Here is a 16,069-nt window from a genome sequence, read left to right as displayed (position 1 = left end):
AGGGGAGGGGAGGGAAGGATTAGTAAGAGAGGAGGGGGAATTGGTGAGAGAGCTGGGTGGGCATTACTAAGAGAGGAGGGGGATTAGTAAGAGAGAGGAGGGGGAATTGGTGAGAGAGCTGGGGGGTATTTGTAAGACTGGAGGAAGAATTGGTGTAAGAGGGGAGGGGGGCATTAGGAAGAAAGGAGGGGGAATTGGTGAGAGAGCTGGGGGGGCATTAGTGAGAGCTGGGGGGCATTAGTGAGAGAGCTGCGTTTTGTTTAGCCACACCCCTTAAGTCCCTCCCACCATTAAGACTTTGGCCACACCCACATGTTGCCGCAATGTGCGCCGCAGCTCATTTACTCCCTCAATTGTCCTTCATTCAAAAGTTGGGAGGTATGTATGACATCATGCACAGCTCTCTCTCTCTCACACTCTCCTGAGAGTTTGCCAGGATTTCAGAGCTGGAGGTGTGTCTCTGTGTGTCTGAGTAAATCCAGGAAGTGAACAGGCAGCATCTTCAGCTGCCCACAGTTAAAATGGTTGCAGCCAGACTCAGTGGAGGGAGATTTCTGCAGCATATTTGGCAAGTACAGAATCACAGTACATATAAAATAATATGCAAAGTGGTTGGAGGGCAGAATGCTAAAGATGTTTTTATTACAAATTATGTGAGCAGACTGCAGTTCCTATTTAAAGTAACTTCCATGCTAATAAGCAATGCCTTGTGGTTCAGAAATCCATCTTAATGTAAGAATAAGTAATACAAATGTATTGGCAACTGGTTTTCTTTACATGAGCAGAAAGGTACTATTTGCATTAATTTGACTTCCATAATAAGCAATGCCTTGTTCAGAAATCCATCTAAACAGCCTTCTATTTTCATTTTGCAACCACTAGATGGCAGCAAATACATACAAATATACACGCTCTGCAGTGTGTGATGAGGATAAGTTCCTGTACAGAGACACCTGGTGGTCATTTGACTTGCCTACACGCTCATAAAAATCCTGACCGGAAGTTTGCTCTTTACAGCGGCGACCATGTTGGATCCTGGCAGAAGAAGGCATTAAAGGTCTTGCAATGGTCGAGAGGGAGTTTTGAGGAACACAGAAGCCGCCCAAGTGAGTATGTGAACGAAAATCGGGAGAGGTTTGAAGTTTATCATTTCTGAGTTCGATCTTGGAGACTTCTCTGCATGTGTGTAGATTAGAACTTGTGTGTGCTGAAGGTCAAGTGTGTCCATGTGACATTGTGTGTGTGGGGCTCTGAGAATGTGCTTGTGGGGTCTGTCATTAGAAAACTTCAACTGGGTGAAGTTGCCTGCATACAGCGTCAGATCATCGCACAAACCTCAGACTTTTTTGTGGCTATAACCATTGCCTGATCTAATGTAAATGCAATATCTGGGGACGTCGCAATTACTGGTGTCTCAACTCCAACACTACGGGCACCTTGCGTAGACGGGGGGGCTGCTGATGGCGCAGAGATATCGCTGTGTGCAGAGATATAAGCTTGCACAGGGATATTGGCGTGCAGGGATATCAGTGTGCGCAGAGATCTCACTCATAGATCTTTGCTACACATAACCTTCTTATCCGTCTCCAGATCAGATGCAGGGCGCCTGCCTGTCATGCTCATCCTCTGACTCCAAAAATTTTGGCATGGACGGCTGGGTAACCACTATTTTAGGAGGTCAGCAATGACAGTCCACGTAGTTTTCCTTTATCCTTTGTTCTGCCTGACTATTTTTTTTTTTCACATATGCCCCAATTTTACTTAACCCCCACCCCCCCCCCCCCCCCCCCCAAAACAATATACACCGATCAGCCATGACTTCATGACCACCTACTTAATTTTGTGTAGGTCCCCCTGACCCATCGAGGCATGGACTCCACTAAACCTCTGAAGGTATGCTACGGTATCTGGCACCAAGCCATCAGTAGCAGATCATTTAAGCCCTTTAAGTTGTGAGGTGAGGTGAGGTGAGGCCTCCATGGATCGGACACTTGGTTTTTCCAGCACATCCTACAGACTCTTGATTGGACTGAGATCTTGAGAATTTGGAGGTCAAGCCAACACCTTGAACTCGTTGTGTCCCTCAAACCATTCTTGAACCATTTTTGCAGTGTGGCAGTTATCCTGCTGAAAGAGGCCACTGCCATCAAGGAATAGCATTTCCATGAAGGTGCGTACTTTGGCAGCAACAATGTTTAGGTAGGTTGATACGTGTCAAAGTAACATCCACATGAATGGCAAGACCCAAGCTTTCCCAGCAGAACCCTGTCCTTGTACTGCCTTTTCAACAATGTTTAGGTCGGTGGCATGTGGTGGTAGGGTGGTTCCCTTCTCCTACTGCATCCTGGTGCCATCTCTTCTACAGGTAAGTAATGGACAGTTAGTCATCCATATGATTTAAAAGAAAACATGATTCATTAGACCAGTTCTGGTGCACACGTGCCCATTGTAGGAGCTTTTGGCTGTGGACATGGGTCAGCATGGGCAACCTGACCGGTCTGTGGCTACGCCACAAACTATGATGACTCTTTTTCTGCTTTTAACACAACTTCAGGGACAGCATGTCCACTTACACTTTATTTTGTAATGAGACAATCATTGGTATTCACTTAACCTGTCAGTTGTCAAAAAAGTTGTAGCTGATCAGTATTAGTCCATAAAATCCATGTTTCCCTTTTTTAACATCCAATAGAAAAATAGTAGCTGGAACTTAAAGTGGTTGTATACCCACATTTTTAACTTTTACCTACAGGAAAGCCTATAATAAGGCTTACCTGTAGGTAAAAAAAATATCTCCTAAACTTGTACGGTTTAGGAGATATTCCCCTCGGTATGCGCCGCTGACTGCAGCGGCGCATGCGCACAAGGGGTTTCTCGCCGTCAAAATCCGGCAGCAGCCAAGCGGCCGGACTGAAATCTCCCGCGCGCATGCGCGGGAGTGACGATATCGCGGCTCCGGCCACTCACAGCGCCGGAGCCGCGATACCCGGAAGAAACGCCGAGGGAGCATGTCAGCTCCCTCGGCGTGGATCGGGCCAGATGTCGGGGCCTCGTTCTAAGGTAAGTATTTCATAATGAGCTAGTATGCGGTGCATACTAGCTCATTATGCCTTTTGCTTTGCAGGTTTAAAAAAAAAAATGTGCGGGTTTACTACCGCTTTAAATACTACTGTTGTCTGCACAAATCAGCACAATTTTACATATTTTAGTCTTTTATTCTAACTATATTGTTACATTTATTCTGTTTTCTGTTATTTTTGTTGGTACGTAGTTTTTTTTTTTCACAATTTAAATTTTACATTTATTCTTATATCACCATTTGCATTTTGCAGAGTCAAATGAGTCTTCATCTGTCTGTTGTCCAGCGTGGACTCTGCACCAAGGTTCTTCCGAACGTCCCCTTGGAAAGTCTTTCCTATGAGACAGAACAAAGGTGTCGGGAAGTTCTGAGTAGAACGGCGCTACCAGTCAAAGCATCAGCAGGAGTTCTGGTAACATTATGTACCTTCCGCGGAGCCCCCTCCTTACTCTATACCCTGCGCTCCCCCAAGCTGAAGGGAAGGCACAAAGGAGACATCAGGTAGGCATCAGACTACCTATACAATGTATACCTAGACCCTTCCAAGGACTCAGCCACGCTTTTGCTTTCCTAGCCCAGGTTTATTAACCACTTCTGGACCGCCTCATGGCAGATTTACTGCTACAGGGTGGCCTTCCTGTGCAGAATCACGTATAGTAGCTCACAAAAGTCAGTAAACCCCTCTTCCCCTCTTATTTTTGTAAATATTTTATTTACATGTGACAACACTGAAGAAATGACACTTTGCTACAATGTAAAGTAGTGAGTGTACAGCTTGTATAACCGTGTAAATTTGCTGTCCCCTAAAAATAACCCAACACACAGCCATTAATGTCTAAACCAATGGCAACGAAAGTGAAAATGTCCAAATTGGGCCCAAAGTGTCAATATTTTGTGTGGCCACCATTATTTTTACCATCACTGCCTTAACCCTCATGTTCATGGAGTTCACCAGAGCTTCACAGGTTGCCACTGGAGTCCTCTTCCACTCCTCCTTGACGACATCACGGAGCTGGTGGAAGTTGGAGACCTTGCACTCCTCCACATTCCATTTGAGGATGCCTCACAGATGCTCAATAGGGTTTAGATCTGGGGGCATGCTTGGCCAGTCCATCACCTTTAACCTCAGCTTCTTTAGTAAGGCAGTGGTCGTCTTGGAGGTGTGTTTGGGGTCTTTATCATGTTGCGATACTGCGGCCCAGTCTCCGAAGGGAGGGGATCATGCTTTGCTTCAAGTATGTCACAGTACATGTTGGCATTCATGGTTCCCTTAATAAACTGTAGCTCCCCAGTACCGGCAGCACTCATGCGGCCCCAGATCAAGACACTACCATCAACATGCTTGACTGTAGGCAAGACACATTTGTCTCCTCACCTGGTTATCGCCACACACGCTTGACACCATCTGAACCAAATAAGTTTATCTTGGTCTCCTCAGACCACAGGACATGGTTCCAGTAATCCATGTCCTTAGTCTGCTTGTCTTTGGAAAACTGTTTGTGGGCTTCCCTGTGCATCATCTTTAGAAGAGGCTTCCTTCTGGGACGACAGCCATGCAGACCAATTTGATGCAGTGTGCGGCGTATGGTCTGAGCACTGACAGGCTGATTTCTGTATAGCTAACAATGGTCCCAAAAATGTCCGATGTGTCCGCCATAATGTCGCAGTCACAATAAAAATCAATGATCGCCACCATTACTAGTAAAAAAAAAATTAACAAAAATGCTATAAAACTATCCCCTATTTTGTAAACGCCATAACTTTTGTGCAAACCAATCAATAATCGCTAATTGCGGGGTTTTTTTGTTTTGTTTTTTTAACCAAAAATATGTAGAAGAATACGTATCGGCCTAAACTGAGGAAAAAAAAAATTTTATATATATATTTTTGGGGGATATTTATTATAGCAAAAAGTAAAAAATATTGAATTTTTTTCAAAATTGCCGCTCTATTTTTGTTTATAGTGCAAAAAATAAAAACCGCAGAGGTGATCAAATACCACCAAAAGAAAGCTCTATTTGTGGGAAAAAAAGGACGCCAATTTTGTTTGGGAGCCATGTCGTACGACCGCGCAATTGTAAGTTAAAGCGACATAGTGCCGAATCGCAAAAAGGGGCCTGGTCCTTTGGCTGCAAATTGGTCCGGGGCTTAAGTGGTTAATAAAACTGCTCCACATTTACACCTGAGACCCTGTAACGCTACCAAGTCACATAACATCGGGGAGAGAAAATGGCTAATTGGGCCCAATTTGGACATTTTCACTTAGGGGTGTACTCGCTTTTGTTGCCAGCAGTTTAGACATTAATGGCTGTGTGTTGAGTTATTTTGAGGGGACAGCAAATGTACACTGTTATACAAGCTGCACACTTAGTACTTTGTCGCAAAGTGTAATTTCTTCAGTGTTGTCCCATGAAGGGATATAATAATATTTACAAAAAAATGGGAGGGGTGTACTCACTTTTGTGAGATACTGTATATATCATTATTCTGCGCTAACCCCTATGGGAGGGGGGTGGGCGTGCGTGCGTGCCACCAGCGGGCCGCAGCTGATCTATGGGTGCCGGGCACTGGATGTCTGCCGGCACCCACCCATCGTCGGGCAGAGACTCCGAGCGGTGTAAACAAGGCAGAGCTATGTTCTGACAGGGGAAAGGATGGATTTTGTGTCCCTGCACAGCAGGGAATAAAATCCATTACTTCCCCTAGTAAAAGCAAAATGTACAGTATATAAAAACACTAGGTACACCCCTTCCCAGTCTGTGTCATTCGTACATGCAGCATATTTTTAGCACTGATCACTGTATTAGTGTCCCTGTGTTGGAAGGCAACATGTTTTGTTTCATAATACAAGATGTGTTTGAATATGAAATCTGGATACACCTAGCCTCATCACTCTTGAGAGCTGACTGGAATGCAACAGGTTGCCCATCAAGGCTTTGTAACATATCAGAACCTTCATCTAAAAGAAGAGTCATGCCCCCTGGCAGAGGGAGTACAGGAACAAAAAGCTTAGCTCCAAACCACCTGGTGTGATAAAGATTGAAATGCTTGATTAACACTCTGCAAACCAGCTTCAAAGAGGGCCACTGCTGCCAAGATGATTGATGATTTGAGCTACCAAGATCAAAGACCAAATGCCATTTGAAGATCTGGCCAGGGTCGGCTATCTATGATTCATGGACAAATGCTGCCCTAATGACACTATAGCATGCTTTCTGGAGGATGGACAGATATTAGAAGGACGGCCTCTTGGTGATATTCCATTGGACAGGAGTCTAGAGGGGTGTGGTGTATGAGGGGGTCTGAATGCAGTTTAAAAGTGCACACAGAATGGAAAATTCTCTCTTGCCATTTTGAGCCCAGCTGACGAGACAATATCTAGAGGACAACCTTACGTAAAGTATCATTGATGTTCTTTTGTTATGTGCTCTGTAATATTTTCCTTTAGTGTTTTTCTGTTAGCATTTCCTATTTTCTTGGGAAATAAATAAGTTGTTTTACTAAGCAGTGTGTTTATTTTTATAGCTAACTATATATCATTGTACTATCACCAGTAACATTATCAGAGGTTTGATAGTCTAGCTAATTATAGGAATAGACAAGTTAATACATATATGGAATAAATAGAGGGAATCCATAACCCACCAGTAAATATTTTTCACCCTGGTTCCCACAGTGTCCAAAGTGTCACAATATCGCAGTCACAGATCGCCATTATTAGTATAAAAAAAGGGGAAAAAAGTAACAAAAAATCCAGTATATATACACCATAGTTGGGATTTTTTTTTTTTTACCAAAATTATGTAGCAGAATACATATTGGCCTAAATTTATGAAGAAATTCAAATTTTTTTTTTTTTTTTATTGGATATTGGGCTTTAGGACCCAAGCCGGGCTTAAAATCCAGTTACATCTATATGAGCCAAGCGCCCCCTCAACCTACCTGAGTGAGAACCCTGGGTGACATATTATCCTCTTTTTTTATTTTTTTTTTTATTTTTATTTTTTTTAATACTGTGACAGGGCACTGTACTGCCACAACTGGCTCACCAAAATATAACCTATGTGTTGGGCGCCTTGACCGGTCTGTGGTTACACAGCCCTTTACACTGCAAACAGTGATGCACTGTGTGTTCTGACGCTTGTCTATAGGAATTGGCATTAACTTTTTCAGCAATTTGGGTTATAGTAGCCTTCCTTCCCCACATACATCAATGAGCCTTGGCTGCCCATGACCCTGTATCCAGTTTTCTTCCTTGCATTCCTGACCACTGCAGACTGGGAACATCCCACAAGAGTTGCTGTTGTAGAGTGGTTCTGACCCAGTTGTCCAGCCATTACAATTTGGCCCTTGTCAAATCCGCAACATTTTTTTTTTTTCCTGCTTTCAAACATCTTCAGAAACAGAATGTTCACTTGCTGCCTAATGTGTATATCCCACCCACTTTCGGCGTACATCTTTCTTACACAGGTTAGTTCACATAGGTGTTAGGAGGAGGGTGGAAACTAAAGCCGGCCATAGTGGAGGAGAGTAAGGAAAAAGCCCAAGAAATTCTTTATGTACATAAATAGTAAGGGAGGTCAGATCATATTGGTCCCATAAAAAATGATGAAGGGAATCTGCTTCAGTAACCAAAACTGCAGTGTTTATCCTCATGACTTGTCACAGGAAGCACCCTCATGGCTAACAGAGCACAGAATTAGAAATAGACTTGAAAAACTTAACATTAATAAGTCACCGGGACCCGATGGCTTGCACCCGAGGGTCCTTAGGGAACTCAGTCAAGTAATTGCCAGACCATTGTTCCTAATTTTTACGAACAGTCTACTGACTGGAATGGTACCAGCTGATTGCAGAAAAGCTAATGTAGCACCGACTGGAATGGTACCAGCTGATTGCAGAAAAGCTAATGTAGCGCCGATATTTAAAAAAGGGCCCAAAATACATCCCTGGGAATCACAGACCAGTTAGCCTAACATCAATAGTATGCATGCTCCTGGAGGGGATGATAAGGGGCTATATACAAGATTTTAATAATGACAATGGTATCATTAGCAGTAATCAGAATTGATTCATGAAGAATACAGTGCCTTGCAAAAGTATTCGGCCCCCTTGAACTTTTCAACCTTTTGCCACGTTTCAGGCTTCAAACATAAAGATATAACATTTTTATTTTTTGTGAAGAATCACCAACAAGTGGGACACAATTGTGAAGTGGAACAAAATCTATTGGACTATTGAAACTTTTTTAACTAATAAAAAAATGAAAAGTGGGGCGTGCAAAATTATTCGGCCCCCTTGCGTTAATACTTTGTAGAGCCACCTTTTGCTGCGATTACAGCTGCAAGTCGCTTGGGGTATGTCTCTATCAGTTTTGCACATCGAGAGACTGAAATTCTTGCCCATTCTTCCTTGCAAAACAGCTCGAGCTCAGTGAGGTTGGATGGAGAGCATTTGTGAACAGCAGTTTTCAGCTCTTTCCACAGATTCTCGATTGGATTCAGGTCTGGACTTTGACTTGGCCATTCTAACACCTGGATACGTTTATTTGTGAACCATTCCTTTGTCGATTTTGCTGTATGTTTGGGATCATTGTCTTGTTGGAAGATAAATTTCCATCCCAGTTTCAGGTCTTTTGCAGACTCCAACAGGTTTTCATCCAGAATGGTCCTGTATTTGGCTGCATCCATCTTCCCCTCAATTTTAACCATCTTCCCTGTCCCTGCTGAAGAAAAGCAGGCCCAAACCATGATGCTGCCACCACCATGTGTCACAGTGGGGATGGTGTGTTGAGGGTGATGAGCTGTGTTGCTTTTACGCCAAACAAATCGTTTTGCATTGTGGGCAAAATGTTCGATTTTGGGTTCATCTGACCAGTGCACCTTCTTCCACATGTTTGGTGTGTCTCCCAGGTGGATTGTGGCAAACTTTAGACGAGACTTTTTATGGATATCTTTGAGAAATGGATTTCTTCTTGCCACTCTTCCATAAAGGCCAGATTTGTGCAGTGTACGACTGATTGTTGTCCTATGGACAGACTCTCCCACCTCAGCTGTAGTTCTCTGCAGTTCATCCCAGAGTGATCATGGGCCTCTTGGCTGCTTCTCTGATCAGTCTTCTCCTTGTATGAGCTGAAAGTTTAGAGGGACGGCCGGGTCTTGGTAGATTTGCAGTGGTCTGATACTCCTTCCATTTCAAAATGATCGCTTGCACAGTGCTCCTTGGGATGTTTAAAGCTTGGGAAATCTTTTTGTATCCAAATCCGGCTTTAAACTTCTCCACAACAGTATTACGGACCTGCCTGGTGTGTTCCTTGGTCTTCATGATGCTCTCTGTGCTTTCAACAGAACCCTGAGACTATCACAGAGCAGGTGCATTTATATAGAGACTTGATTATATAGATATAGATATTATTACTTGACATAGAGACAGGTGGATTCTATTTATCACCATCAGTCATTTAGGACAACATTGGATCATTCAGAGATCCTCGCTGAACTTCTGGAGTGAGTTTGCTGCACTGAAAGTAAAGGGGCCGAATAATTTTGCACGCACCACTTTTCAGTTTATTTGCTAAAAAAAGTTTCAAAAATCCAATAGATTTCGTTCCACTTCACAATTGTGTCCCACTTGTTGGTGATTCTTCACAAAAAATTAAAATTTTATATCTTTATGTTTGAAGCCTGAAATGTGGCAAAAGGTTGAAAAGTTCAAGGGGGCCGAATACTTTCGCAAGGCACTGTAGTTATTGCCAAAGCAATCTTTTTTAACCTTCTATGAGGTGAGCTGCCATCTAGATAAAGGAAGGCCCATAGACGTTGTGTATCTGGGTTTTGCAAAAGCATTTGATACAGTTCCCCATAAATGTTTACTGTACAAAGTAAGGTCGGTTGGCATGGACCATAGGGTTAGTACATGAATTGAAAACTAGCTACAGGGGCAAGTTCAGAGGGTAGTGATAAATGGGGAGTACTGGGAATGAGCAGGGGTGGAAAGTGGGGTCCCCCAGGATTCTGTCCTGGGCCCAATCCTATTTAATTTATTCATAAATGCCTTGGAGGATGGGATAAAAGGCTCAATTTCTGTATTTGTGGACGATACTAAGCTAAGCAGGAAAAACCTTCTCCACAGGATGTGGAAACCTTGCAAAAAGATCTGAACAAAATAATGGCATGGCAAATGAGGTTTAATGTGGAAAAATTTTAAATGATGCATTTGGGTGGGAAAAATATGAATGCAATCTACTCACTGGGGGGGGGGGGGGGGGGGGACCTCTGGAGGAATCTAAGATGGAAAAAGACCTGGGGGTCCTAGTAGATGATGGGCTCAGCAATGGCATGCAATGCCAAGCTGCTGCAAGCAAAAAAAACAGAATATTGGCATGCATTAAAAAGGGGATTAACTCCAGAGATAAGATAATTCTCCCGCTCTACAAGACTCCATGTATGCCATCCAGTTCAGGGCACCAGTCCTCAGGAAGGATGTGCTGGAACTGGAGAGAGTCCCGAGAAGGGCAACAAAACTAATAAAGTGGCAGGAGGACATTTTAGATATGAGGAAAGGTTGTGAGCACTGAACTTGTTCTCTCTGGAGAAGACGCTTGAGAGGGGATATGATTTCAATATTCAAATGCCATACTGGTGATGCCACAATAGGGATAAAACTTTTCCGCGAAGGGAATTTAATAAGACACTCGGCCATTCACTAAAATTAGAAGAAAAGCGGTTTAACCTAAACTGTGTAGAGGGTTCTTTACTGTAAGAGTGGCAAGGATGTGGAATTCTTTCACAGGCAGTGGTTTCAGCAGGGGGGGGGGGGCATTGATGGTTTTAAAAAAACTATTGGATAAGCATCTGAACGACCACAACATACACTGATATACAATGTAATACTGACATAAAATCACACACATAGGTTGGACTTAATGGACTTGTCTTTTTTTCAACCTTACCTACTATGTAACTATATAGATGGAACAAATCTTGACCAGTTCAGCAGGGTCCAGCCGAGATTCTATCCATATGTGGGCAGGCTGGTTTTACATCGATTCACTTCAGTACAACCAGCCTGTCAGAGTTTTCTCTGCCGGCCGTTATAGCTGCTAGCATCATTGTGCTGGCTGGGAAGGCTCCAGCAGAACACATTAACAGCCACGGGAGGGATCCCCCAGTAGCATTCTCTGTTGATGGGGGAATCAAGTGATTTTCTTTTCTACAACCTGTGGTTGCAGGAAAGAAAATTGAATCATCTATGAATCATCAGTTTTTTTAGGACAAGGAGATACAGTAATGGGATTTTTATAACGGCTTACCTGTAAAATCCTTTTTCTTTTGAAGTACATCACAGGACATGGAGCCATAGTAATTACTATGTGGGTTATAGTCCAACTTCAGGTGCTGGACACTGGCACACCCTAAACGGGAAGTTGCCTCCCTATATAACCCCTCCCACTACTGGGAGTATCTCAGTTTTGTAGCAAAGCAGTACACGTGTATACCAAAAAGAGGGGCGGGACCTCTGTGTCCCGTGATGTACTTCAAAGAAAAGGATTTTACAGGTAAGCTATTATAAAAATCCTATTTTCTTTAATCGTACATAACGGGACACAGAGCCATAGTAATTACTATGTGGGATGTCCTAGAGCAATGCCAACTGAGGGGAGGGAGACACAACCAAAGTAGGGCACCATGAGAACAGAGGATTTATACTCCTGCCTGCAGTGCACTGCGCCCAAAGGCGACATCTTCATGTCTTTTTACATCCACCAGATAGAATCTGGTAAATGTATGGATTGAAGACCCAGTTGCGGCCTTGCAGAATTGAGCCATGAAAGCTTGGTGATGCACTGCCCACAAAGCACTAACAGCCCTAGGGGAGTGCGTTTTGATTTGAGAGGGTGGAATCTACCTCCTTTAACCATAAGCTTGAACAATTACTTGTCGAATCTATTTAGAATAGTCGATTTTGATGCTGCCTGTCCTCTTTTAGGACCTTCAGGCAACACAAACAAAACATCCGTTTTCCGAATCTGAGCAATCGCCTTTAAGTAGACTTTGACTGCTCTCACCACATTAAGAGAATGTAGTGAACTTACTTTGAAAGAACAGGGTTCTGGAAATATGAAGGTAGAACAATATCCTGATTTAGATAAAAACCTGCTACTACCTTTGGTAAAAAGTTAGGATGAGATGCAATACTACCTTATCTTTGTGAATAATAAAAATATGGCTCTTTACAAGAAAGAGCAGTCAATTCTGATACCCTTCTTGCAGCAGGTATGGTTACCAGAAAAAAATTGTTTCCTTGTCAAAAAAGGACCAAGGTAATATGTCGTATCGGGCCAAAAAAGGCTGTTTTGTAATGCAGATAAAACTACATTCAAGTCCCAAGGGTTCAGGGGTTACCTAACCGGAGGTTAAGCCGTGTTACCACCTGAATAAGTTACGAACCAAAGAATGCAAAGCAAGTGGTCGTTGAAATAATACCAATAAGGCTGAGACCTGTCCTTAGAAAGCAATCAAGGCCAGCTTTATTTCTCACCCCAATCTTCAGAAAGATAAGGACTCTACCTTTTTGACCTATTTCCTGGGGTGCAGCTCCTAGTTTCACACCAGGAGACAAATGTTTCCCAGACTTCATAATATAATTATGGAGGCCGGCTCCCTTGCGTTAACCAAGGTAGAAAACTACTGAACCGGGGGGCGTGTCCGACTTCCGGTATGTGAAGACCTGTTCCTGAGAGCTCCTGACCGCGTTGAAATCCTTACCTTTATCCTTTCCAGCCTGAGAAACAGGATCGGCCCGCCAAGCGATGGAATCATTCCAGGGACACACCAGGCACATGAGCATGGTCAATAAATACGGCCCGCGGGTAGGTGGCAAGCCCGCGGACCGTCTAGCCAGATTCGCACATGAGGCCGGCCAAGATGGCGCCCGGACGGCTGCAGGGACACACAGCGCATCGGTGCTGAATGGACACCTGGGCACCGAGGGGGACCCGGACTGGCCTGACCTCACAGATCCTCTGGCTACTCCCCTGCCATCCCCTCCACCTGATACAGAGGAAGGAGGCTCCGGTGCTCAGGTAGGAGAACCCACGCTGGCTCAAATCATGGACACTATTAAAAGCTGCCATGCGGCGCTATCTAATCAGATAGAAACTATCCGGGTGGACTTTGCTTTACTGAAAGATGATGTCCAGAAAATCAGGCAGAGGGTCAGTGATGCGGAGCAGCGCATTAGCACAGTGGAAGATGACCTCAATCCATTAATGGTGCAGGTGAGAGACACTGTGGCAGACTACAAGTCCCAGGAGGCTAAATTGGGGGACATTGAGGACCGCCTTCGGAGGAACAACCTCCGCTTCCTGGGGTTCCCAGAAGGATCCAAGGGTAAGTAGGCAGAAGAGTTTTTGTTATCCTGGTTTAAGCAAACCTTTGGCACAGAATGCTTCTCTCACCTTTTTGCCATTGAAAGGGCTCATAGAGTCCCATTAAGAGCACAACAACCAGGCAGATATCCTACACCCATGCTAGCTCGCTTTCTCTACTTCCGAGATAAAGAAGCCATCTTACGCAAGGCCCGCAATATGCCTGAGGTACTGTACAACAACAACCGTATCACTATCTTCCCTGATTTCTCAGCTGCAACACAGAAGCAGAGGGCAGCCTTCCAAAGTGTGAAAATGCGGCTGAGAGAATGCAGCCATCCATACAGCATGCTGTACCCGGCTCGATTACGTGTGGTTCAGGGGGGGCAAAACCCAATTCTTTACATCCCCCAGGGAAGCCAACAACTGGATTGAGTCCTTGGGCCCAGCTTGATGACCCCTGGTATACATACTGTGGATCCAGAGACTGGCGCAGGATGTCCCGTAAACGTTTCCCTGAAAACAAGCATACAAAAAAGCTCACCATGTCATGACACTTGAAGTATTACTGCAATTGAACTATAGGTTTAGACTGGCAGGCTGGGATTCATCCTGCAAGCAACGCGGTCTACACTTTGCTCTTTTGGAAACACATACCCACCCTTGATCGCCCAGTCCGGCTGGACTGGGAGTATTCCCCACCTCAGGGGTGAACATGTCTATTGGTTCGCAATTTGGGGTACAAGCTCGTGGGATGTTTGGGGCTACGGGCAGGGTGGGGGAAGGGGAAGTTCTGATCCTCGGTTAAGGATCATAGTTTAATACAGATTGTTCTAATGACTTTTGCACTATTTTTTTTATAACATGTTCATATTGTTGTGTATGATTATGCCTCCCCCATTCTGGGGGGTGTTGATACTACTGATCTTCAACGTACTGTGTGGCACGGGGGGGGGGGGGGGGGTGGAGTGCTCTGTCTGCTTTGGGGGTCTCCTTACTTGTTGATTATAGTACTTTATTCGCCATGCAATCTCTTAACTTGATATCGTGGAATGTGAGAGGCCTCAATTCAAGGATTAAACGTGCCTTAATGTTCAAATATATTCAAAAACATAACCCAAGTATAATTTTTCTCCAAGAAACACACTTGACGGGATCTAAGACATTGGCCCTTTACAGGGCATTTGTGGGCAGAGCATTCCACTCTAAGTACTCCAACTATGCCAGGGTGGTGTCGGTCTTGGTCTCCAAGTCATTACTGTGCCATACCAAGATGGTCAAGACCGATCCTATGGGTAGGTTTGTGGTTCTGGTATTGGAAATAGACAACAGAATGTATACTTTTGTAGCTGTGTACATCCCCCCCCCCCACCCATTTACTATAGAAGTGTGGGGAATAATTATGGATGCTGTCCACCGGGTCGCAGAGGGTCCCATTATTCTTGCAGGTGATATGAATGTGGTACTCTCGCCCGACACGGACAGATTTGGTATGACGCCTAAACATAGCTCCCCATTAGCTCAGTGTATTGGGTCATATTCCTGTCACTCCACCACGTTTAATACCCTTTCCAGGATAGACTTATGTTTTGTGTCCAGTGGGTTATTGCTGAGAGTGCTGGAAGCCCAATATCTACCTCGTGCTGTCTCGGACCACTCCCCACTCTTGGTCACTTTTGACATGGAGCGGCCGAGAGGGTACACGGTGTGGAGGTTGAGCCCATTGTGACTCAAGGAGGAAAGTTTCGAAAGGTCAACGCAGACATCTATCCGAGACTTTTGGCTTGAAAACAGAGCAGAGGCTCTTGTCGGAATCACCTGGGACGCGTTTAAGGCCACACTTAGAGGCTCCGTAGCTGGGGTTATTAAACAACTTAGATCAGATGGGCAGTGGAAGCTTCTGGATGCGGAAAGGAAAGCAACAGATGCAGAGGTGGACTACATTGAAAACACCAATTCGAATACATATAAAATTTGAAGGGAGGGGGTGCGACACCTAGATTTAGTACTGGTGGAAAAAAACTCAGAAAAAACTTCTATACCAAGTGCAAAGCATATTTGAATTTGGTAATAAGAACAGTAGATTGATGGCATACCTGGCCCACTCACAGCAGACCTCAGCTTCTATCCCACGTATATATGACAAACATAAGACCCTGTGTACCACACAAACAGAAATAGAGAATGCGTTTGTGCAATTTTACTCTGAATTGTATTCTTCTAGGGTGGATTATGGGGAAGAGGAGGTTTGTGAGTACCTGACTCCCATCCCGCTCTTAGAATTGGGAGAGGAAGCGGTGCAGGACCTGGAAATACTCTGCAATTCGTGCCCTCAGCCCGAATAAGACGCCAGGCTTGGATGGCTTCCCGGCACAGTGGTATGACACATATGCAGACAGTCTGGCCCCTAAACTGTTGGACATGTATATAGGTGCCCAGGAACAGGATGTGCTTCCTGAATTTGAGGGAGGCGCTTATTGTGTTAATACCGAAACCGCACAAGGACCATGAGCTATGCGAGTCGTACAGGCTCATATCATTGATTAATGTTGATGCCAAAATATTAGCTAAAATTTTAGCCCTACGACTCAACAAGGTGATAGCATCCGTTATTCATCCGG

General features: G+C 44.3%; 1 protein-coding gene across 1 annotated transcript in view; it reads left to right on the top strand.

Moving 5' to 3' along the window:
• The first annotated feature begins 943 nt into the window (after positions 1–943).
• Positions 944–16,069, top strand: part of NUDT8 (nudix hydrolase 8) — a 30,252-nt gene continuing 15,126 nt past the window's right edge. Inside the window, exons 1-2 of the mRNA XM_077454717.1 lie at positions 944–1,106; positions 3,333–3,580. Coding sequence (XP_077310843.1) covers positions 3,339–3,580 — 242 coding nt within the window. The 5' untranslated portion in view covers positions 944–1,106; positions 3,333–3,338. The remainder of the gene's footprint in view (positions 1,107–3,332; positions 3,581–16,069) is intronic.

This window comes from Lithobates pipiens, unplaced genomic scaffold, assembly GCF_037356315.1.
Source record: "Lithobates pipiens isolate NorthernLeopardFrog02 unplaced genomic scaffold, aLitPip1_a1.2 Scaffold_25, whole genome shotgun sequence".
Taxonomy (NCBI): domain Eukaryota; kingdom Metazoa; phylum Chordata; class Amphibia; order Anura; family Ranidae; genus Lithobates; species Lithobates pipiens.
Note: the sequence above shows the minus strand (reverse complement) of the source record. Positions and strands in the feature narration are given on the sequence as shown.